The sequence below is a fragment of the Rhagoletis pomonella genome, unplaced genomic scaffold (genome assembly GCF_013731165.1).
Source record: "Rhagoletis pomonella isolate Grant_MI unplaced genomic scaffold, Rhpom_1.0 Rhpom_scaffold_00002, whole genome shotgun sequence".
NCBI lineage: Eukaryota > Metazoa > Arthropoda > Insecta > Diptera > Tephritidae > Rhagoletis > Rhagoletis pomonella.
The window spans coordinates 69,036,903-69,063,701 of NW_023458556.1; the positions used below are offsets into that span (position 1 = coordinate 69,036,903).

Here is a 26,799-nt window from a genome sequence, read left to right on the forward strand (position 1 = left end):
TTCTGGTTATTCGACTATTAGTAGCCCTTAGTTCTAGATATTTCAGGTTTCGTCAGTAACTCACTTAGATTGTGAAGGAATATCATACGTCTCCGTTTGTAGAAGCCTTAAGGTGTGGGCTGTTTTTCACGTAAATTACGTACGTAGCAAAGGCAGCCACAACCAGAATATTATCAAAGATTACCAAAGACCATCTATTTGTTCGCCGCTTGGTTGAATATTATGCGATGTTATCAACGCCACCTTTGGTTTTGTTGTAACCTAATATTAATAGTGACTTTTGTTTAAGACCTCTTATTTCGCTTGTGTAATACATTTAATGAAATGACCACACTTGATTTCTTTTTCTTCGGCACGTACTGGCCCTTTGTTAGCAGAGCTGAGTATATTGTGGCAGTTTGTGGTGGCACAGCAGACCAAATTGTTCGACCTCTGCCAGTATAGTTTCCCCGATTTCATCTTGTATATCCTCAAGTTCTTCCATCATCTTCACTTTCCTCTTTCGGGTCGTACTTGTTCTAGTTACTGGTTTTCTTCTAAATCAGAGTCATCCAGCGTTACATCATCTTCCTTATCGTCTACCATCTCTTCAGCGTTGTCGTTACTATTTTACTCTCCTAAATTTTCCTACATCTGTCGAATGTATTCTTGCGGTTGTTTAGGATCAAATGCGTTAAGTTTTCGTGGAGTAAGCTATCTACCACCAGCCATTTTTACTTTTACAAATTTTTTTTCGTTGCGTAACACTTGGTAATAAAACCCTATATCTCTTCAATCTGCAAGTTCGCAGCACACGAATTCAAGTAAATGTCAGAGCCTAAGTACTATTGTGCCTACGGGTTCTACGTGTTGTAAAAGAAATATCACAAGAATTATTTGAGTCTACCTGCCAAACCCATTTTCACATATCAAACAAGTTTTGTACCACGATCATAAAGTTTTTCTAACAAACTCATTATTTTTTCAGTAAAATACCATATTTCTCAAATCTTTTTTCGCATAATAATAATAATAGATTGGCGCTTACACATATGTTAGTATTTGGCCGCACTTTTCCTTCGATTTACGACGTGCGCCTTGATAGTGTCCCACAAAGAGGACGGCCCTACAGTTTTATGCCGACTCCGAACGGCGATTGTATTTTTATGAGAAGCTGTTTTTCATAGCAGAAATATACTGGGAGGTTTTCCATTGCCTGCCGAGGGGCGACCGCTGTTAAGAAAACAACTTTTTCCTATATTTTTTTTGCTATATTGCTTTGACCAGGGCTTGAACCCAGACCGTGCGGGGTGGAAGGGCGCACTGCTTACCACTACACAGCATCCGCTATTCGCATATTTAAAGTAAATTATTTTCCAGATAATAGCAATAAAATTTTGGCCAGATTAACACAATGCCGTTTGCCATACAAAATGTAGGTGCAAACGTATAATTTGTCTGCTGTTGACCTCAAGGTTAACATTTTGTGTCATACATAGAAAACCATCCTCCTTGACGACTAGTTCTGGGGATACTTCCATAAGAGTCATCCAGAAAGATTTCTGTAAAAAAAGAGGTCTCTGTCCTCCTAAATTCCTCCTCATGGAAACTGCTATGTGACGAGGATGCCGCCCTAAGGAGTGTTTGAATAGTTTTTATCTGGTAGTCCACAGAAACGAAACGTTTCAAAAACTTCCGACCCGATATCAAACAGGAATATTCTTTAGACTGAAATATCTGTAGGTGATTTGTTTAACACATTTTTGCTCATACCCAACGGAACACTTCAAGTCATTTACGAGCCCTTAATGGTACTCTTTTCTTCTGATAACTAGTACAAGTTCAGGCGGGGACTGCAATCTGAGACGCATTTTAAGTTAAGTAATACAATCATTAATAAGTTTAAATAAATGTTTTCATACATACCGATTGGTCTTAACTGTAGCTATCCCATTCCATTGATTGCGTCCTGCTTTCGTTACTTCAATAATTAAAAGGAATACTCCTGAGTTTCTCTCTTTAGAAGACATCGCTGTTTACTCCTTATCAAGTAATAACTGACCAATATTGCTTATTACTCTCAAACCATGGCTTAGGGAACATTCTTTTATTGCTCGATTAGCAGGTCTCCCATTTGCACCCTCATCGAGTTATAAAGGACGTCAAAGCCAATAATTCCCTCCTATTAGTCTGAAAATATGTCCACGGAGCCTTCTTTTATTGATTGCCTGGGGATCCCCCATTTATCTCCTAAGCGATTGATACCTGAGTACTATACCGAAAAATTTCGATTATTGCTCCGAAATCAGGGCAAAAGGATTAATTACCTTTTTTTTATTCATTACACAGAGAGGCCTCCCTACAAGTTCTAGTGGTTAGAGATTGTTGCAAAAATGTATGTATCTTTTAATTAAAAGCATGCCCACAATTTGGATAGCATTTTCTTAATTCGATAATGTATATATAATATATATATATACTAGAGTGGTTCAAAATTTTTTTTTTTTCGAAATTCATAAACGCTACCTCAAATTATTGTTATTTGTGGTAAAATAAGAGAAAAGTATTTTTTTATTTTTAAAAAAAGTTTGTTTTAGAGGTCGCGCTGGTCGGTTTTTTATAAAAACGCTGATGTTCTCAATTTTTTTATTTTCTTGATATGTTAAAATTCAGGTAAAAATGTGGTTTTTGCATATAACTACTCTAATATTATTGGGGAACATTCCCTTAATCACATACCTGTCTTGGGTAGTTAGAATGGGCCTAGTGCCCGAAAATATGCTATCGAAAAGAGATTAATAAAATTGAAACGTTGCTACTGAACGATTTACGCGTTGTCATGGGTTGGAACTTGTTATCAGGGGGGCTCAGGGGTTGCTAATTAGGAATCTGAAGTCAGTTTTTCAAAATTCAAAATGGCGGATCCAAAATGGCGATTAATTTTTTTAAAAAATTACTGGATTGGTTTGAAAACCCGCACTCGGGAGTTTTTGAGGTCGCCGATTACAAATCTGAAGTCAATTTTTTTAAATTCAAAATGGCGGATCCAATATGGCGATCAAATTAAAAAAAATATTACTAAAATTAAAACGTTGATACTGAGTTTCAACCCTTGAAAATGTTTAAAACATTCAGTATCAACGTTTTAATTTTAGTATTTTTTTTTTAATTTCATCGCCATATTGGATCCGCCATTTCGAATTTAAAAAAATTGACTTCAGATTCGTAATCGGCGACCTCGAAAACTCCCGAGTGCCGGTTTTCAAGCAAATCCAATAATTAAAAAAAAAAATCAATCGCCATTTTGGATCCGCCATTTTGAATTTTTAAAAACTGACTTCAGATTCCTAATTAGCAACCCCAGAAACCCCCTGGTAACAAGTTCCAACCCATGACAACGCGTAAATCGTTCAGTATCAACGTTTTAATTTTACTAATGTCTTTTCGAGAGAATATTTTCGGGAACTAGGCCCATTTTATCTGTCCAAGACAGGTGTGTAATTAAGGGAATGTTCCCCAATAATACCAGAGTAATTATATGTAAAAACCACATTTTTAGCTGCATTTTAACATGTCACAAAAATAAAAAAAATGAGAACATCAGCGTTTTTATAAAGAACCGACAAGCGCAACCTCTAAAAAAACTTTTTTTTCAAACAAAAAAAATACGTGTCTCTTTTTTCATCACAAATAACAATATTCTGATGTAGCGTTTATGAATTTCCAAAAAGAGTGTTCTTATGAACCACTCTAATATATACATATATATCCCAAAAAAAATACGAACACTCATGTAGAGTATATTTGTATGTATGCCAATGAAAAAAAGATCTAACGCTTTTACCTCAAACTAAGCCCAAGAACAATTAAAAATAGCAAAGGTATCAATTAGTTTCATCGAATAAGTGTTTAACTACCCCAAGAGCTAAAATACACAAAAAAGTTACCTAAAAAATGCATGCGAAAAATGGAAATACAAAACTTAATTGATTTCATTCACAGAAATTTAATTTAAAGTATTAAGCCAGTCATACTGCAGAATAACGAAATTTAAAACGTGATTCAAATAAAGACAAAAAATTAATTAAGTAAAGGAATTTAAAGGAAAAGAAGGTAAAAGTTTAACTGCATGGAATAACAAGTGGGACACTTTCGCAGTCACTTTTTTGTATTTTCAGCGCCGAGTTCGGTATAAAATCTGAACAAAAAATATGTGATTAGCCAGCTAGGTTCTTAAATTTCGATAGTTTACTTGATTTCATTACTTTTTTATATGAAAATCTAGTTGCACCCCACCATGAAATAAAATGGATGGTATTTGTAAGGCTTTTTTCAGATTTCTCAATGATTTTTTTTTTTGTGAAGAGTAGCTCGTAACGAATTTCAAATTCATGCAGATGATAAAATGTGAAAATAGTAAAATAGTAAAAAAGGGGAAAAACAATAGCAAATGCAAATGGTGGTAGAGAAACAATTCAGACGATCCAAGAGAAATGTTAAAAGAAGCAAGAAAGCAATGTATGAGAAATTAAGTAAAAAAAATTAAAAACTATGATGCCATCGCGAAAAAAATTCCAGGACCGCGACAACAATTATGCGATGCTAGCTAGACTGACCGGCTGCGTGCTAGACATAATTTAAAGTCCAGTGGCTGCGTTGAGCGAATAGCGAAGTGCGGAGTGCTCAAGGTGAATTCTTTTTAATTGCTGCTTTAAATCAAAAAATTTTAACAGTTTCTCAGATTTAGATAGCTACAAAAAGCTGTAAACGGCAGTGTAATGACTTTTTTCCTTATAATAAAAATAATAGATTGGCGCTTACACATATGTTAGAGTTTGGTCGAGCTTCTCCTTTTTTCCTTATGTATACATAATATATGAATATGAAAAACCCATAAAAATTGCTGTACCTTTGCAATTAAACTAATTAAACTAATTCTAAGTAAATCAAAACAAGCAAGCAGCTCGATAAGGTTGAAATATACACCCTTGTGCCAAAGGAATACCTGTGAACCAAATTGAGTTCTTCATTTTCTCACAAAGTATAAATTCAAAACCTTTTTTTGTACACAAGGGTATATTATTTATTTAGGTAAGTACATTAGAGTGGTCCAAAAATGCATGTGAAAAAGAGAAGTCGGAATTTTTATGCTCTCACCCCCTATAATTTTTTCTATACTGAAAACATATAACCCTTTATTTTGTCATGAAATCAAAAAATATTTAGAGGTTTCTTAAAGCGCTCAACGTTTTCCATGTACATATTTTATATGGGAAAAATAGTATAGAATTCTCAAAAATCAATATTTCCCAATAATAATACCCATTTAATTATTTATTTTTTATTTATGTTTAAATCTACAGTATGATGTACCTTACAGATTAGAAAATATATTATATAGTAATAATTGATAATGCCAAATAAAATTTTTTATGGAGGATAAAAAAAAATCTTGAATATTAAAATATAGTTACATAAACGATCGGGTATTGTTATTGGAAGTATTCTGAAGAGAACCAAATATTGAATTTCAAGAATTCTATACCATTTCTACGAAAAGTTATTTTTCCCATATAAAATACATACATGGAAAATTTTGAGCGCCTTGAACGACCTCTAAATATTTTTTGATTTCAAAATAATAAATTGGAGTATATTTTTTTGATATAGAACAATCCTAGGGGGTGAGAACATTAGAATTCTGACTTTACTGATTTCGAACCACCTTAATGTATATACAACGAATCTAATAAAACATTCTTTTTGAATTGAAATCACATAGAGACTAACGGAAATTTCCCATATTTTCCAAGGTGAATGCTTGCACTTATCTTTCAGTAGCTAGTTACAGAATTCAAATACAAATCGCTTTTACCGTATTTCCGTAATTTCTCCGTAATGGTATAAATTTTTAATTTCAATTAGTTTCATGCAATCTACGCAAAGAACAAAGAACCAATCTTTGGAATTAAGAAATTAAATTTACAAGCTCATGAGTGTCAGTGTGTGTTCAAGGTGAAATTTTTCAAGGCATCTGATCAAACTGAAGCATTTGTGTGTTGAAAATTCAATTAAGAGAACATCTTACGTAAACCAAAAAGAGGAAGATTAAACGAAAGCAGGTTCAGCTAACGTCAGTATTTACATTGAAAATATTTTTACTCAATGCACCAACATTCTTCTGAAATATCACCTTTTCGTATGAAAAGCAGAAAGAGTGAAAACTGGGTCGACAGCCTTTCACACTAAGCCTTTCATGCAGGGCGTTCCACAAGGGTCCAGTTTGGGTCCTTAATTATTTAGTTTTTGTATCCTGTTGACGTTCGGACGTTTTTTGTGTAAAACAATGACGTTTTTTACCTACCCAGTAATTTTTCTCTGTTACTAAATCTTGTAAGTAGAACTAATTTTGAATTATTTTCTTAACAAATCTTTACAAGCTTTTCTTCGCAGCACTTTTCTACAAAAGATATTTATCCTTTGGACAGAGATGACTTAATTATGATGCAAACCAAGCGTACGCGCATCTTTTTGGATTATTGGACTAAGATCCCGCGTTCAAAGGCTGGTTTTGTAAACACTTGAGGTTACGAGGCTTATTGCAAGGTTTGCAATTACACATTAAAAGCTAAATCAGGAAGAGTCGATCTATTGCAACACGCATGCTCGCAAAAGCACCAAAAAAGCTGTAGCAGCATAAAAAGTCAGAAAAAAGTAGGCGACTTTTTAAGACTGCCGTGAAAATGTAACGAACGCAAAAACGGCTGAAATAATGCTATGTTCCTTCTTAGCAGAACGTAATTTAGCATTTTCGACAACCGATTACCTAACCAAATGCTGCAAGAAAAAAAAAATATTAAAAATCGACGCGATTCTTTAGCAACTTAAAACTTACACATTATTACCTTGGAATTTAATAGGCTTGATAGCATACTCAAAAAAATTCCTAAAAATCTGAATAAAAAGGTGAAAATCTAGCTAAAATTTTGCAGATTTTTTATAATTTTTGGACAAAGTTTGAAATGTGGATTTATATTTTGTTTGTTATATAAAAAGCTTGGCTTTTATGGAAAAATAATAAACAAAAGAAAAACAGCCACAATCGATCAAAATGTTGATGACTTAATCAGCTGATCACAAGTGTATGTATAAAATGATTTTTATATAACGATCTCAAAGCAGTTTTCAATGAATTTTAAATGTGCTCTGTAGAAATGATATTTTAATATACCTTACGAAAATACTTATGTACCTTTGTATACAATAAAAGTTTAATAAGAGCAATTCACTGTGCATACATTGGAAAAAGACGTTTTTGGGTAGGAAATGACGTTTTTTCAGACCACAAGGGACGTTTTTTCATGCCGAAGACCTGGCAACACTGCTTCAAATATCCAATTTAATTTACATTCATTCAAATTCAGACAAATTTGATTTCAGATTGAAAACACATTTCTTTGCAAATAATTAAAAATTGGTGGTAAAATCAAAAAGACTGTTTGAAACCATCTTGTTTTTTTTTCGTCTGTCGAATTTAGGACTGGTTCTGTACTATATAAAAGGTAATGCAGCGGGTCTAGATGCACTAAAAGCGCACCAGGCCAGAACTGGAGATTTTCCCCGCAGGGTAAATAAACATGTACACAACGCATACACGAAAGCGGCACTCAAGTACGCAATACATACACGAAAGCGGTAGTGGCTGTCTCGTTTTGATCTCAGAATGCTTAATCATTGAGAAGTTAGCTTACTGCCAATGTATGTAGAAGTATTACATATATGGGTTGAACTTACCCGAGTAGAATATAATAATAATAATGATAATAAGAACAATAACATAGACTGGCGCTTACACATATGTTAGTGTTTGGCCGAGCTTCTCCTCCGATTTGTGGCGTGCGCCTTGATGTTGTCATACAAAACTGAGGGACCTACAGTTTTAAGTCGACTCCGAACGGCGCTTGTATTTTTACGAGAAGCTGTTTTTCATGGCAGATATATACTCTGAGGTTTGCCATTGCCTGCCGAGGGACGACCGCTGTTAAGAAAAAATCTTTTTTCTATATTTTTTGCGATGTTTCCTTGACCAGGGCTTGAACTCAAGTGCTGATGAGTGAAAGCGCGTGCTGCTTACTACTACACCACAGCGGCCGAGTAGAATATAGCCGAATAGAAAAGAAGCATAAACGTAGTATTTATCTGTAATCGATATTTGGTGTTAGATTTAAAATTTTATTTATATTGTGCCCTTAATTTGTATGAACTTGTTGTACCACAAAAGACTAATCCTCATTTTCTCCAATCGATTTTAAAATTTATCGGACTGTTAAAATTTAAAATGGCGAATTTTCTGAACAAATTTGGGTCGTTTTGAATTTTAACAGGCTGATAAATTTAAAGATGATTGGTGTTAATGTTTTTTGAAAAAATCATAATAAAAAATTGAAATTAACATCGATTTTTCATTAAATCTTAAAAGGTGACCAACCACTAATAATCAACGCATTATGTTCAATTTCACCCACTTTTTTGAAAAAAATTGTGGCTAAAAAGTAAATGATTTAAAAAATATGAGTTTTTAATGATTGGCATATGGTTTCCCGCGTTTCTGCAAAAAGAAAATATTTAACCCTTGACGACCGTGTGGTCCAAAGAGTCCACTATTCTTTAATGGTTTTATTAAAAAGGTTTAAATGCAGTTTTTTCTTAATATTCGTATGAAAGGAAGTAAATATTGCTTACTTATTAAGACCATACCTACGGTTTTTTTTTAAGTGTTGCCAAATTTTACAAGTTCAGTTTTAAATCAAAAAATTTTGATTTTGTATAATAAAAAGACATTACATTTTTTATTTTGACGCTATTCGCACAATGACTTTTTCACCCTGTCTGTCCTTTTCATCTGTCTGTCCTCTTAAAAAGTCTTCTCAAATCTCCGTGCAGTCAAACACTTTCTTGGGAAACGAACTATATTCGGGTTTGCACATGTACACAATCGGTGTAAGAACATGTATACAATCCGAACGTCAACAGAAAGAGAAGAAGAGCGACAAATTTAATTTAGTTGCTTGCAAACATTAACAGGTTGATGTCGCATTATTGTTGAGTAAAGTAGTAACACTCAGTAAATGTGAATTATGTAATTTTCTTTACATACAATATGTTTTGCTATTTATCTTTTGGTTTAATCGTTATTTATATGATTCTTATATCTAAAGTTTTACCTAATTTTAAAACTAAAAATTATAATTTTGAATTAATTTCCACTAGAAATTAACGAAATTTTATTTTAATATTCAGAGTGCTCGAAGCACGTTAGCCTTTTTGCTCAGAAGTCCACATTTAAATTATCAAAAACTAAAAATTTAAATACATTAAAAATTTTACCAATTTCATTCCTTCTTAGGGACGTTAACTTTCTTTATATGTATTATGTTGATATGTTGTTTAGCTCAAAGAAATACCGCCCATTGAAAAAACGTTAAAAAATATACCGAAGTTTTTATAGTAAGCGATACCACACAGAAATTTTTTCCGTACATTACCACCAACACATTCTCATTTTTGCGTAGCATATTTAATACATTCTCATTGTAAGGCTTTTCTTTTTTGGCTAGCTCTGGTTACCATAGGTGCTCAATAAATTTAAGATGTTGAGCCAAACGACAACAACGTCAGTACCAATTACAACAACATCGTTCCGGGAATTGCAAAAATAAATATTTCAACCCCAAACTACAAATAAATGATACAAATATATAGTTGAGCAAATGCGAGCCAACGCAAGGCAACAGTGCACTATAGTCCAGATATGACATTTTGAAGAATAAAATATTTGCATATAGTTGACTTAGCTTCTGAAATTCTGTTTAACGTATATTGAAGTTATAAAAATGTTTTTCGTATGGTTGCCCAATTCAGTTTAACAACAACGTTCTGCATTTCTTAAATACTTTTATTCATGATTCAGTTTTTTGAAAAGTTTGCCATTGCTTCTGACCTTTATTAGAAAAAAACTTAATTTTTTTATATTTTATGTTGTTGCGTTGAACCGGGCTTGAACCCAGGCCCTGCGGAGTGGAAGCGCGCACTGATTACCACTACACCACGGCGGCAGTCGATTTTGTAATTCTTTACATAAATTATTAAATACATTGAAGCAAAGTTGCCAATTACTTCGAAATGTACATGCCAAAATGCAATTTCGGATGTTGTCTACGCTTTTCTGTATGCTGAGATTAATCGCTATACATGATACGCGGAACGATACTGGTGGCAATGGCTACTAGACTAGCAACTATTTACATAATAGGGCCATTAGTTTTAGGAAGATTAAATAGAAAGCTAATAAAATTACAGCTGATTCAGATGTTCTCATTCTATGACCCAACAATCAAATTTAACTCCAATTAAGATATCTGTTTATTGAAATATGGATAACAAAATGAGTCTCAGACTAAAAAGGATTAAGAAAGTTTTAGTTTGAACACTTACAATACTTTAAAGGTGTTTGAAGAAGGTTGCCACTGGTATAAAAAGTTAAATTCAAGTTATTTAATAAGTTCAATGAATTATCAAAAGATTAGTATCAATCGATAGGGGTCTAAAAATATTTTTTTAGCGGTACAGGGTGACTTAAAGTTTCACAAAATGAAAAACTGAGATTACTCGACGAAACTTCTCTTCACTCAGAAATAGATGGACGGATTTAGATGAAATGTGGCAGCGATCGCTTATAACTCTGGCTAACTTGGATAATTTTTTAGGTTTTAGAAGAACTGTTTAAAAAGCTAATCAGTTGTAATCATTATATTTTGAGTTTTATTTTCGTAAATAAAATATATCTGTTTAGATTTATTCTTTGCTTAGAAAGTGAAACATAAAATAAACAAGTAAATAAGTATAAGTTCGGGCGAAACCGAACTTTATATACCCGCCGCAGGTATAAAATATCGTCGTTTCAACTTTCTTAAATCCTGTAGATCCGAATGGCAAATATATGTGCCACCAAAGTTTAAACATCCCTAAAGCTCCTAATTTACATTCAATCACATTTGGAAATGTACAACGTCATCTGTTAGGAATTTCACCGCAAGCTTAAACTATACATTTTCAGTTTTGCATCTCCTGTTACGCCCAGTTTCGTTTTCATTCTGACGAGAGGTCTTCTCGTAAACGTGTTTGTACAGATTTCCTTGTGTTTGTAAATATTTTTTAGTATATTTACGCGCAAATATCAAAAAAAAAATCTCCAAGTAGGCGCTTAATCGCCAAATTTGGACACTCTGCTCTTCAACCTATTCGCATACCTACCAAATATATACAAAAAGTTTCCTACAAATCGGTCAAGCCGTTTCCGAGGAGCTTGGCCACAAACACCGTGACATGATATTTTTATATATGTTACGCCTTCTTTCATTATTTCTTTGTTTAAACTTTTTTTCATGTTGATAATCGAATAACCTGAGCGGGGACGAATGTTTTTATATGGAGTAGGTAAAATATATCAAAAATTTTTACTTAGCAGCGTAAGTTTAGTTTTAAATATTCTGCAATCATCTTATGGTAGAAAGTTGGAATTTTTTAGTACACATTGATAAATTGGTAAAGTCGCGTTATATTGGGCTCTTATGATTATATTTGTGAATTTGTCTTGAAATCTGGGTAGTACGCCAATATTTTTTTCTAATTAAAGATTATAAGAAATAGAAATTCCCCTTCGTAATTCGTATTCGGCGTTGCAGTTATCATCAATTATGTTTCTTCTTTTACTAATAGACTGTAGAAACCGGTATTTATTTATTTGGGTGGCATTCTTACAATTTATGATCTCCTGCAAACTTCATTACTCATACGCCTCGGAGTACCCCCTTACTCTTATCTTCACTAAGCAAGTCGTCGTTAATTTTGTTTAACTTCCTGTTTCCTGTTAATCAAGTGCTTTGATAATGAGAGCCAAACCAAAAACAGAAACAAAAGCATTAACACAAAAGAAAAATATTCATCAGGCCGCATAATCAACGGCAGAGGCCACATTCGCAGTTGAGCGAAGAGTTTGCATTTGCCTAATTAACGCAGAGCGTGGATAACGAAAATGGTTCACAAATAGATAGGCAGTCCGATAGGAAAAAAAAATATGCAAACCGATGGGAAAACGGATTCACTGTCAGTCAAGTTCGAAATCAGCTTACTGAAATTCCGCAGCAAATTATCCGCCATGGCGTATTTCGAGTATTTGATTCCAAAGCTATTGTTCTCATAAGCTGTCGATGGGAAAAAATTCTTTCATATTTCCCGTTTACTCACTCTTAGTTTTTAGCCCTTTTTAATTCGGGTTTCTTATCCCCGTATCCCTTTTTTCAGTTAAACGAAGCTTCATCAACAAATGCTACACACAAAACAACAACTCTGTTGGCAACAAAATAAAGGATTTTTTGCGAATATACGCTGGAACAAAGGAGAACTTGTTGGCTTTTCCCTTTCAATTTATTTGTTTAACACTTTCCATTACTTTGTTTCTCATTTCCTATCCTTCAGTTGCCCCTCGCTTTGTTAGAGTAATTTATTTGTTATACCCACACTTTTGGTTTACTCTTAAGTTATACAAACTTTTAACAAAGCACAAAAATTAAGAAAAGAATATTTAATTCAAAAGAAATGAAGGTAAATAATGCGGTTGCCTAGGATTAACGATAACGATGAAAATAAAATAATAACAAAAGGTGGAGGAAATAATTATCGCCAAAGGAAAGCACTCAGTAAATAACTTGCATTATAAATAGAATGACTGAAGCAAAGAAAAAATGCAATTTCATAGTCTACATCGCTAGCTTAGAGTGAAAAGTTGCTAAATCCGCTTTTTATGAAAACTAATGCTTTGATACAGAAGGCTAAAATTAAATTAAAAATGCATTATTTCGAAAAGGATAAAGGTACTTATCTTGTTTATTCTCATTTATATTAAATGAAAGCAAAATTTGCTAAGTCCAAAAGAAGCACCGAAAATCCTATAAAGTCAAAAAAATACGAAATCGTTTAATAAAGGTCGAATCGCTCTGATTTGTATGGAGGTTTGCTTTGCTTTAACAGCCAAAATGTTGTGTTCAACTTTTTGCGAACAATTTGACTTAGCAACTTTCACTCTAAGCTAGCTATATGTATATTGAAGTGGATTGAAATTATATCTTTTTGGAAGATTACTTTGGACTGCGTGCAAAAAGCTGCAAAATATTATTTGCCTAATCGTTTATTGAGAGGTGCTCTCCAAAAGGATCAAGTTAAAAAAAAAACAGACAAAACTCTGCATAACAGATTTTTAAAACGAAAGAAGCAGGCTTTAGTGGCTTCCTGATAATTTGTTTATAGGGAAATTTCTGTTTAACCCTTGAATGGTAAAAATCGCTTGTGAGGCGCAATGTGTCGCCAAAAGATGCATACGTGTCTCGCTTATGAGGCAACAATTACCAATAAAGGTATTTTTTTTTTGTTAAGGTAATTTTTTAATAGCAAATTTTTTTCTAACCCATAAGCTTGATATTATTTTTTAATACGTTAATTTGATATAAAATCTTAAAAACGTGATCTACTAATATTTCAGTAACATATTCCAGGTACTTATAAACAAAATTATAGCTTTTTATTTATTTTTGTTACAAAAGATAGGTATACACCTAAACTCATAAAAAATAAAGAAGACTTTAACTGTTTTGTAAATAGAAAATTTGTATGAAAATGTCTTTTTATAAAAATCTATAAACCTATTTTATTTTTTATGAATGAGGCCAATAGTAAGTAAATACTTTTTCGCTTTTGTTTGAATGTTTTTTTTTGTAAAGGCGAAATATTCCTTTTTTATAAATGTAGCCTCATACGCGATGTTTGCCATTAAAGGGATAAAAAAATGTTTGCCATTCTAGGGTTAATTCTTTTTAGTGGATAAATTACTTTCACAAAACTACCAAGCACATTCACATTGCAGACTCTTAAATGAATCATTTAGGAATCATATATGATCCAAGTTATGAGCCAGCAACTTGTGCCAATATACAAACAATAAAGACTTGAAATTTATTTCTAAACTTGTTTATACAGAACTTGAAAACAATTAGAAAACAAAAAATAAACAAAATTTAGCTGCCACTGCTGCTATTAAATGCATGTTGGAATGTATATATCGACTGCTGAGTGGAAGATCGACCTATCTCGGCAGCCAGTTCGAAAACGCCCTATCTCAAAAAAATTTTCAAGAACGCCCTATTTGAGAACTTTGTTGAAAGACACTCTATGTCAGAATTTGGCTAAATAACGCCCTATTTCAGAATACGATTCAAAAATGCCCTATCTTACTTCAAAATGTATTGAAAATGTGCTGATATAGGGCATTTTTGAATCGGCAGCTGAGATAAGTCGATCTTTGGAATTATTATTATTTTTTTTATTATTAATTTTTGGAATAGGACGTTTTTGAAAGTTTTTTGAAATGGGGTATTTTCGAACTAGCTGCCGAGGTAGGTCGATCTTCCACTCAGCAGTAGATATGCACGTAAGTATGTACATATGTATGCTATTTGAAAGAATGTAGTACGTTCAGTAAGACTCTAAGAACAACCTAATATAAGAGCCCTAATATAGTCATTTATCCGCCCGATAAGAGCCTCAAAAAGAGTCTAAAATGATTCATATATGAAGCCAAAAAAATTTTTTAAAAGAGTTCAAAATGATTCGCATTTGAGCCCAATAATAGTTTAGTATGACTCATATTGAGGCTCATTTAATGTATGAATTTAAGCTCATATAAGTCGACCTTCGGAGGAAGGGAAACACCCTCATATGGGACTCTTAAATGAGCTCACTAAGAGCGTAAAGGGCTGAAATAGGACTCCGTAAAGACTCATTTATGACTCCAAATGTTTGCTGGGTAGGTGGCAAAGTGGAAATGAGCTAAGAAGGAAAATACCAAAACAAAATATTTTCACTTCTGGCTAAGTTGACGTGTTGAGTAGTCACTGACAATTTCTAGACCAACTGAGCTTTAAATAACCATTGCAAATGTCACAGAATGTTTTACGAGTTTTGCAGTTTTATTATTTTTTCATTAACATTAAGACGACTTTCTCAATCGGCAGAAGGTTAGTGGGCAAGATTTTTACTACCATTTCCCAAAGAAACCTTTCTGCTTGGGGTCAAGTTTTACTTAACGCTAGGCAGATTTTAATATTTTACTGCCAATATTTATTCTGCCAGTTATGTTATGTTTTTTTTATGTTATGTTATTTTCGCTTCTGGCTAAGTTGACGTGATGAGCAGTCATTGACAATTTCTAGACCAACTGAGCTTTAAATAACCATTGCAAATGTCACAGAATGTTTTACGAGTTTTGCAGTTTTATTATTTTTTCATTAATATTAAGGTCCTTCCAAATTACCATGTCTTAAAGAAAACTTTCTGCTTGGAGTCAAGTTTTACCTAACGCTAGGCAGATTTTAATATTTTACTGCCAATATTTATTCTGTCAGTTATATTTCTAAAAAATAAAATTTAGTTGAAAAGCATTCCAATTTTACTGATGCCTTTCAAACTTAAATAAGAAGTACATCTTCATTAAAAAGTTATAGGGGTCATTTGACCCTCTTTGCAAACAGGTATACTTAGCTTATTTACTATGGTATGAAATTATAAAATTTAATTTAATTACTATGTTATTTTTAAATTAATAATTTAATTAATAAACAGTTTGTAATTTAAAATTATAAGTTTTTTTTACTAAAATTAATTTTAAAGTGACTGGGTCAAATAACCCTGTCCGTCTTTCAATGTATGTATGTCGATTTTTCAGTCTTCCTAGTATTAAACAAATTTTTCAGTACTGCAACATTAGTATGAAAATTTGCTCGGCTGAACCCATCGCAGTGGAACTGCGGATAAATGGCCTTAATTTTAGTCAAATTTTGCTTATATTAACAATATTTTTGAAAAAAGTTTACCCGAGAGGTGGTGCCAAAATAGAGTTATAAATTTTAAGAAATTATTCTTAAATCTGAGTTAAATAGAATTAGTACTTTAACTTACTTATTTTCAATATTCTTTTCAGGTCAATGTTAGCAACACTTGGACTATGCCACAAGAGGGACTTAATGTCTTCTATCGCTTCTTTCGCGATCGAATATCTTGGTTTGAGGCAGATGCTGTATGCCAATTTCATCATGCCAATCTAGTGACAGGTAAATAAAGGAATAACAGATATAAAGCAATTTCGATTAAGATATATGATATGCAAAGTAAAAATCAGCCTTAAGCAAAACTTAATTCTAAGAAAAGTCTAAAGTTATCTAAAAATCAGCTTGACTCCACTCAATAGAGCAAACGATGTGAAATTATAAAGCCACCCAAGAAGGAAATCACTTTCAGATATTCCATGCTATAAACTGAAGACACTAGCCGGAAGAAGGCAAAGTTTTTCGCCGAAAAAATGTGCAGAAATAAAAGTGTCAAAAGCAAACATTGGTTAGTGGCTACGAAATCGGTGGCGGTGACAGAAAAATGAAAAATGCAAATATGCTGGCAGGGCATACGAAAACGGTGTAAAAACAAAAATGTGCATATGAAAAAAGGAAGAGCAGAACATGCGGTGTAGAAAACGGACAGCAGTTGGTGGCTGTGTGCTCGGTAAAAATAAATAAACTAGATATGCAAATGTTCAACGACGAAATGCACAAACAGACAAGCACTCCGGGCGCATACAAATGCAAATTCACAAAACAAACACACTCGCACATCTGTAAAAATGGAATTCATCGCACAAGCGCCCACATACATAAGTACATGCATATTTAGAAGCACACGAGCATAGAGATCGACACTAACAAAGAGGGTTGCTTCAAATGCTATGACATAAAAAAATGAAATCCGAAAATATAAAATTCATACGCTCTGTTGACCACTGAGAGTACGCGTCACTTGGCTTCAGGCAAACGAGATTTCCAGTTGGTTGAGCGCAGCAGCAGCAACAGCATCGGCAGCAGCACAACAAAAATACTAACGAAGAATTAAGTTAGTGTTTGTCAAATTCCACTGCCTCTAGCAGAAAATAATAAACAAAATATCTACAAACGCGCATAGATAATTTCAGTGAAAACCTAAAAAAGGCACAACCTGGCTAGTACTTACCCAAATTCTCTTTGAATTTTTCGATTTTACATTTTATCACTTAAAATGTCAACAGACGCCAACAAAGTTTGACCTATCAATAACACAAATTCGCAGTACAAACTAACACCAATAATGCTTCATGACAGCTCCTTTGCGCTAACGGCCTTTTTGTGTTTGTCAACGGTGATGAAGGCCACACAACTGAGAGGCAAATACAAGGGAACATTTTGAAAATTGTGCCAGCGAATTTTGTTAATTTGAATACCTCTGCACCGGGTGCCTACTGCTGCCTACACTAATACAAAGCACCTTACGTTTTTATGGCAAAATCTGGCATATTGATGATGGCATAAAAGAGATAATTTGATGTCACTAAGTAAGTAGTGAGTGACAAGAAAAGCTCCTAACAAAATATCAACGTGGAAGGAAGGCTGCATTTCAATTTGGAAAAAGTAGCTTCCGAACGAAATGCGGACTACTTAATTATCATTAATGCAATTACACTGACTCAACTAAATGACCACGTTTGTTTTTATTTTTAATATTTGTAATATTTTTTGGCAAAATTTTTTTGTTATTTTCAATAAAAATACCAAGCTTTAACCAAACACATATAAATCATAAATTCAAACTTAATACAACATTTAGGAAAACTCAACAAACTTTCACTAAAATTGCAACTTTTAAATCTGAATCTTGAAAAATTTTTGGTATGTAGTTTTATACCGCATAAAGGTTTAGTTTAAAGAAGTGCAAGTTTCAACTGGCTAAAGAGTCGTGTTGATTTTTGAATTTTTTTTTTTTGACTGCTTTTGCAGATTTGCAAAAAGTCGTCACAAATAAAAACTCTCAAAAATCAACGGGATTTTTCAGCCATTTGAAACTTGCACTTCATTAGACTAAAACTGCATACACACAAATTTTGAGGTTTAGATGAAAATTTGTTGAAGTTTCCTAAATTTTGTATAAAGTGTAGTATTGTGATTTTGATGCCTACACCCATGGTTTTGGACGGTATTTTTGTAGAAAAATAACAAAAAAATTTACCTAAAAAAAAATTACGAAAAATAAAAAAAAACGTAGTCATTTATTTGAGTCACTGTGAATACCCCTTCTGTGACATCCTTGATACAGCCTTTTCAATGTTGATTTGGCATCCATATACTGCTCTATCGTAACCGTAGGACTGGACCCACTGATCACTCTCTGGATCCACAATATGTTAAGTACCAGAAGCATCAATGGCTCCTTGGAAATTGCAGAAGTAAGGAAAACAGCCACACGTGGAATCCGTCGAGTGGGGTGTTATCTCCCCTGCTGTGGAGCCTCCTGCTCCGCACATCGACAGTAACTGTTACTTTCAGGTCTCGGAAACTGAATTCTATCCAAATTTCGTTGTCCATTTTCTCGCCAGAAGAAACAGGGAACTTAATATTGCTCTCAACGGTGACGCATTACCCATTTTCATGGACGGCTCCAGAACTGTTGTCTTTTCTCAAATCGCTACAAGCTTAACAATAACACATATTCAATCTTTACTGGGTCCCGCGGCATAGTGGTGCTAAAAACGGATCTTAGATGGGGCTTGGATCCAGATCGTGAAACCTCCTTCTGTGTCGAGAGAGTGACGAGGGCAGCACCCAACAGTTGATCAGAAAATCTGCACACCTGCATAAAATCACGATCGCTCTGGCCACGGCTCGACGCACGAAGAACAAGACGTTTGTTCATTTTATTTGGCTTTCAAAGCCAGACGTTGGGCTTCTCACAGCAATACTATCGGGACACTGAACCAATGGGAATATGGCTGAGGAAAATGCCTTAAATTTCTTGGGGACCATTTCTTCAATAACCTGAATACCTTGAGGAAAGCTTCACTGGAAGGACTGCTAGGATTCGCCAGAGAATAGAGTGGTTCAAAGATCGCCCCCTAGGCATCGCAGTGGGTCTTTTTGGTCTCTGCTCTGAGTGAACTCTTCTCAGTGCTGCCCGTTTAACCCGACATAGACAGCAATGTCGCAAAAGCTGTACACTTTAGGAGAAAGTGTTGAGACGACGCCACCTCGTCGTACTCTACGCAACTGTAGCAGTACAAATCTGATGTGATATTTCCTCTCCCTGGGTGAAATCCACTCAAATAACCTTTATTTTCAGCTTCAAAATACAAACTTCGACAAGACATTATTTTAAAACCTGTACTTTATTCTTACACAGTTTTGTTATAGTATAGATTAAATAGTTTCTTTAAGTTGTAAATAAAAATATACTCACTTTTTTAAAAATGTAATTTAAAACTATGAATTTACTTTCAGTTGACAATAGCTTCCAATTTGATGCAACGAGAGATCTTTTGCGAGAACTGGACGTCAATGATATTGTTTGGATAGGTCTGATGCGACCGCAGAGCTCGGAACGTTTTATGTGGTCGTAAGTATTAAAAACTAAAATTAAAATATAGTAATGTTTTCAAAACTTAAAAACACATCGATTTACACTATAAATCAGTCATACTCTTTATTTGTTTTCCCCACACAATTTTTTTTCCTTGAACAAGAATTTTTGCAATATTTAAAAAGTCCGCTCACAAAAATGTTTAACTAATTAATATAACCACTGAGGATCAAGCCAAAGAACAAGGCTTAGGCAAATGGTAAAAAAAAAATGTTTGTGAAAAGTGCTGAAAAGTGATTTATTTCAAAACTGCGTTTTTTACAGCTTTTGGTAGGTTATGTTAAAATATACTTTAACAAACACTTGATTTTTAAAAATTCTACCTGCTTTTGATACTCTTTTTATAATTTTGGGATGATGACAATTTTGAATAAAAACTATTGATTTGATATGATAGCCAATTTGTTTAAAATAGTAACACTCTTTACGCCAAGGGAAAAAATCCAAAAAATTTCAAAACACAAGAAAAAATCAATATGCTCTCGAAACTATGGGCCAGATACAGTGAAACTGACTGTGTAATGTAGAATAATAATACGTGTACCAAATAAAAAAGAAAATTCTGTAGAATTAAAAAAATTTTATTTGTCAACACTGTCCTTAGCCCAGTAAAATTAGATCAAATTGGTAAGAAAAAAACAAATTTTTTAAGTAGCGAACTTTTGATGCAGCTAAAATCTATTTCTATTATCCACAGTCTTGCGCCTAAATTCCATAAGGGAACATTCCGCCATCTTGGATTTTGTTTTTTGGGCTTTTTGCGATTTTCAAGCTTATTTTGCCTTTTAAATTAATGGTTAAATAACAAATTGTAAAGAATTTAATTTCCCCCAGTTTTTACGTATTAGATTTAAAAAAATAATTGTTTTTGTAAATATTTAGCAAGAACTGCGAAAAAATTTTACATTGCCACGGTTTTCGCCATTTTTCAATAATGTCTTTTGAAAATACGTAACATGTTCATAGACCAGTGGTGTAGAGAATTTCATTCTCCACAAACTTTGTACGAATTTTTTTTTTTGTATTTGATTGGGCCGAGTTCCTATTGAAATTGTTTGCTTTGTTTTTTTTTGTGTACGACGCTTCGATCGCAACCGGGACCGTGGCAGACATAGCGATGTAAGGAAATCGGCGTAAAATTCATTTCCACATCACGTCAACCGGTACAGTACGATGGCCAAAACTCTATAGGACGGATTACAACGATTAAGGTCTTAAAATGATCACATAGATGAGAAAAAGTCTAATTTTACTGGCCTATTCGGTCCGCCTAAAAGTAGACCTCAATTTATGTGCTTTCTAATAGCACGTGCGTAGGTACACACACATGTTTGAACATGCCACTGCACCTATTCTGCTGTCTCACTATAAACTTAATTTTCCATCTTGTTTCTACTTCATCTCCTTCTCTATTTTCAGCAACTCCCGCCCACTGGTCACCGACACTGGCTACTGGGCCGAATCGTTGCCACTAATGGATGCACCACTCTGCGCCGTCATCGATCCCATACGCGATTATCGCTGGCATGCGTTGCGCTGCGGCGGCCCCGAGACCGCATCGTTCCTCTGCGAAATGCCGGGTAAGTGTATCTGTGGTTGGGTAGCGCAGTCCAGAACATGTGCCGCATGTAAGTGTTGGCACACTTAATAGTACGCCTATGTACTTCTATGCCTAGGTGTGTTGTCTATGTAAATAAATACATACATACATATCTACATATGTACATATGTTCGGTGCACTTAATGAAAATTCAACATTTTCGTTGCTCTACTTTCGCGTTTTTGTTACTAGTTTTAGTAGTCTTGTTCACTTCGATTTTCGTTTGTTGCCATTTCAGTGCCTTCCTGGGCTGATGCTTGCATACTTAAGGATATGCCTAATCTAACTATGCAATATATGGCCGATACAGCGAGCATTGAGTTGATACGAAATTGCGCAGAGGAGGGTCTATTAAAGCAGTCTTGCAAAGGAAAGCTGGTAAGTGCAGGGAGAATGTTTTAAGTTAGGCTAAGATGTGTTGGGTTTCGCATGGCTTCAACTACGCGTTATTAATTATTCTTTCGGAATTAAAATAGGAAACCAAATATGTATAAGACCTAGATTAAGAGTCCTTTCAGCCAGAAATAATTTCCTACCGCTTTAGTTGGATCTTGTTCACTATGTACACTTACTACCAGTATACAAAAAAATATATATATGTTTACTCATATACATGTTTATTCATATATTTGGCACTTATTTAACAGTTAGTAGATACTTCTCCTATTTCAAGGTACTAAAAACAAAGACTGTCTAGAAGTACGCAAAAGAAAATGTCTGAGCGAGTCACAAATTCATTAATATGTTAGAGGTTATACTTATGGACATACATTAGTGACAATATCAACTTTAAATTACCGCATAGCAAACCTAATTGATTTTGCAGACATAATATATAATAAAAAATGCATCCTTACAGACTCCTTAATAAATGCTCCATACATCCATATAAAGTCGCTGATGAATTCCTACTAAACTTGGAAGTCAAATAGTTCGTAGGGGCGGCGTTTTTCACGTTTTGCGGAAAATATTATTTCTCTATCATATACCTTTGGGATTCTGTGACTGGGGCAAATAGGCACTTTACGCCTTCTAGTTGTTTACTAAAGCGATGCTATTTCTAGAAGTCGAGAGGGAATCCTTAAGCTTATGTGGTTACTATAACAGTCCATTTCCCCGCTAACCGCTAAAGTACTTCTGACCATTTTGGCTACCTTAGAAGTACTGTGGAGAACAGATTAAAACCCGACTTACTACATACAAATGGAAAAATAGGTCATCCAAGCAGCGTCTGCGATAAACCCTGTTTTAAAACCACATCTTCCTCGTGAATAAATATCTCTGTGCCTTCGTCTTGACTTGTGGCTCCGACTCAGCCGCTAAACTTAAACGTAGAATACGTGATATTATTAAGATTACATTCATGTTATAAATGGTACATGAAATATTCCTCGTTTTGGGTTATTTATTAACTGCTAAAATTTCCTGGATAGTAAGCTGTCGTTGAAGTGTAATATTGAGGAAAGAAGGCGTCGGTTGCCTTGTACTGGAGTATGGGAGCTATCTGTAAAAGGTGACGTCTGTCGCCTAAAATACTTCCTTAGCTCTATGAACCCAGTTTTATGCCTATCATATTTCACGGAGCCCTTGTCTGGTGAAACTCACTAGAAAACGCTAAACTTGTAAAGCAACTGGAGCGTTTACAGCGGGTAGCCCTTATTGCAATTAGTAGAGCTTTAGGAACCACATCTAGACTGGCCCTTAACGTCATGCTGAACACGACAGACAGAATTGCCGCAGCACGAACTGCTATTAGGCTCAGGGGAACCGGGTGGTAACACTGGGTGGAGTTCTGGAGGGCTTTGGCTTCGCCGTGAACACATAGATTACAGCGCTTCTGAAATAGATCCCAGAAGCTTCTTCTTTATCTATACTCTCATGAGAGGACTAGGTAGGGCAGGGTTACTCGAACAAGGAAGCGGTAAACTTCTTGACGGATGGATCAAAACATGGAGACAGGGTTGGTGGAGGTTTCTTCAGTTGGAAACCCTCCACCAGAACTATTTTCAGGCTTATTCAGTGTCTTTAAGATGGAAATAGCTGCCATCAAGGAAGTGGTAGACTCATTTCTAAAGGGTATGATGATGCGCTCGAAATCGGTAATGGAACGTCTGACCTCTCTATCAATCGCTTCGGAGTTCTTCTTTATAGGGCTAGTTTAGGAGCCGACCCACAGTGAAATCGCGGAAAACTGCGTGGCAGGTAACCTGGCGTCGGAAAGCACCCTAAAAACATTATCTCCAGATAATAAGCAAGTAGGAATGCATCTGTCCCCCTGCGATACACTCTTGGATGGTCCAGTGTTAACTCGGCGAGCGCTAGAATAACACGCATACTTCGTTTTCGCGATAATGCAATTGCGTACTCTACTGAATACCTAATAAAATAGAGAAAAGAAAGCATTGTTCCTTTTGTAACATAATAAAGGAAAAAAGAGTTTCTCTGCTGCAGAAGGTGTTTTTATAGGGCACTTTAAAATGCTTTTTGCAGCGCAAGACACGAGTGCCCATCGTTATCCCTTAAAGGTGTCAAAAAACACGTTACCTGAAGGGCTGTCAAGGAAAGGGAGGTGGAATCATCTCCACACTTTCTTTTAGACTTTCCAACCTTCGGGAGGCTAAGATGGAAGCATTTTGGCCGCACTTCCTAACTAACACTGAGCTCTCAGGGATCGAAATTAGCCGCATTCGAAATTTGGTAGTCGGCTCGCGGCATCTCGCCGACTAAATTAAGGGCATCCATTCAGTTTTTTCGTGGTATTACAATGGACAACCTCTCCATTGTCTAATTGTGTCCCTTGCCTGGGGTACCCACTTTAACCTAACCTAACCTAACCTGTACTCCTTTCAGCTATGAAATAGTTAGTCACATTAGACATCCATATCAGGATATATATTGCAGTTTTCCGCTCTTATTTAAGTCGAACCTTCCTTTTGAAAACCTCCTACATATAATTAAATAAAGTAATGTAAAAAAAATATTTTTTTAAAAATAAGCTTTTATTTAACATGTTTAATCAAAGGAACAAAATAAAGTAGTGAAACAAAAGATTTTTTAGCAAGAAAATTTTGTCAAAACTGCACTAAAAAGAATAAAATAAAATAAGTTAAGGTCTCGTTAAAGTTACTAAAAGCCATTTAGTGAAAGGAGTTATTTCAACTCTAATGAAAATTACTAACAATTTGTACTAATTTACTTCGTTTTTAAAAAAGCTTGTCGCGCGAATAGCAAACCGGCATTTAAATATCTGCATACATACATATAAATACATACATACCTAACCAATTATGCATGTACGCTGAATTCGCCGACAAGCTTTTTTAAAAACGAAGTAAATTAGTACAAATTGTTAGTAATTTTCATTAGAGTTTGAATAACTCCTTTCACTAAATGGCTTTTAGTAACTTTAACGAGACCTTAACTTATTTTATTTTATTCATTTTAGTGCAGTTTTGACAAAATTTTCTTGCTAAAAAATCTTTTGTTACAATACTTCATTTTATTCCATTGATTGTACAGGTTAAATAAAAGCTTGTTTTTAAAAAATATTTTTTTACATTATTTTATTTTATAATTTTTAGTCCATTTATAAAAGTGTTGTATATTAAAAAGTGTTATTTTATTTTATGTACAAAATTTTGCAATAGATATTAAAATAATTCAACTTGCAATGAAAGAGAACAGAAGACTATGCAAGCAAAATGTTGTTTGCTTACGTTTTGTATAAACATACATATGTACATACATACATATAGCAGCAGTTAATTTCATTTAAAGAAATGGCGTCTAGTCCACTTCCGCTGTAGCATGGCATATATTTAGGCGCAATATTAAAGTTCTTCTGGCGGGGAAACTTCTCGAGTCTTCTAATTGTATCTCCTAGATATGATGCCTACAACGAGGTTCATATCTAGACTAGGTTGATATCAAGAATTTGCCATAAATAGTTTTGCTCTGGTTTGACGTTCTTTGGCAAATTACGCTCTGTTAGCCATAAATTTTACTAATTTTTGACCGACTTTGAATCAAGACCCCTGGACCATATAGGGAATTCATTTATATTTTAAATTGCATTGTCATCGCGATTGGAACTATGCTGAAAATTTCAAGTCTCTAACTTGTCGGGAAGTTAGTTTAAAATCGATTGGAAATTTCCGCGATTTGCGCGGGATGACCAAGTTAAATAAAAGCTTATAAAAATACATAAATCCTTTTCAAAACCATTTCGATCGATACTCATAGTATGTTAATTGATTTTACTTAAAAATAATTTTAATTTAGTTTTTACAGCTGGAAACTCTTTTTGAAATTATTGCACATCAACATCCACACCAGGGATGTTGCGAATACTTGCATCCGTAGTCCTTGTGCGAATGATTCGCATCATTTTACACATTCGCATTCGCATCAAATGATACGAATGTGTTGCGAATGTGTACATGGGCAGAGTCCACTCTATATTGTTGAAATGGCTGTCTAACCAGGGTGCGGACAGTAACCGGTGTTGAGACAGTTTCTCAACGGAACGATTTTCTTAGAATTTTGAACGAAAAACTACGCCAGCTGGATGTGAATTCAAGTTTTATTTTGCATAGTTTCAACATATGTAATTATACTTGTATGTATGTTAAAATTCCTGTTATGGATATATAACTTAAACAAAATCAATTTGCGGAATATGATATGGTTAAATTATACAAACTTTAAGGTATGAAAACCAAAGCGTATGAAGAGATCTCGTTTAATTGCTTTTAAGCTACTTTATGCACAAACTAGCTAAAGTACAATTGGCGAATCAATTGGCGCAATTATAGAACTCGTCTTACGGCTCGTGGCAGAAGTCATTTCAATTTATCGATAAAAAGAAAGGACTAGCGGCCGCTGTGGTGTAGGGGTAAGTAGTGCGCGCGGTTTTTTCTTAACAGCGGTCGCCCCTCGGTAGGCAATGGCAAACCTCCGCGAGTATTTCAGCCATGAAAAACAGCTTCTCATAAAAACACAATCGCCGTTCGGAGTCAGCGTAAAACTGTAGGTCCCTCCCCTTTGTGTGACAACATCAAGGCACACGCCACAAATCGGAGGAGCAGCTCGGCTGAACACATATGTGTAAGCGCCAATCTATTATTATTATTATATGTTTTAGACAGTGGCGGCAACAGCCGGCTTTAGCTTCACGCGCTAAACGGTTAAGTACTATATCAAGCAACATTGATGGGCCTTCAACAAGTATTGCTAAAAGTATTAAAAGCAACCAAGAAATAATTTTAGATTAGAATGGAGACATTATAAAATGTGAAGTTAAAGCTCAATTTAATCTTAATAAAAAACGAGTACATCTCGGTGAAAATCCTCTCGATTGGTGGAATACTAGACTAAAATCCGACAAATTGACAGATCGCCCGAAAATATTTGAGCGCCCGCCAGCGTTCCAAGTGAGCCTCTACGAAATCGCCACATGGGAGAAAAGGCAACAAAATTACTTTTTTGAAACATAGTATGTCCCTTTTGAACTTTGACTACTAGATTAGAACACTATACAGTATACACTCGTTCAATGTTCTAATAATTTACAAAATTTTTAAGAAATAAAACCGATGTCTTAAGTTGATTACAGCTTTTTT

General features: G+C 34.4%; 1 protein-coding gene across 1 annotated transcript in view; it reads left to right on the top strand.

The window, feature by feature from the left end:
- Positions 1 to 26,799, top strand: part of LOC118734022 (mucin-5AC) — a 189,883-nt gene that overhangs the window by 133,766 nt on the left and 29,318 nt on the right. The window contains exons 4-7 of the mRNA XM_036463707.1: positions 16,070 to 16,199; positions 19,440 to 19,554; positions 20,998 to 21,158; positions 21,417 to 21,556. Coding sequence (XP_036319600.1) covers positions 16,070 to 16,199; positions 19,440 to 19,554; positions 20,998 to 21,158; positions 21,417 to 21,556 — 546 coding nt within the window. The remainder of the gene's footprint in view (positions 1 to 16,069; positions 16,200 to 19,439; positions 19,555 to 20,997; positions 21,159 to 21,416; positions 21,557 to 26,799) is intronic.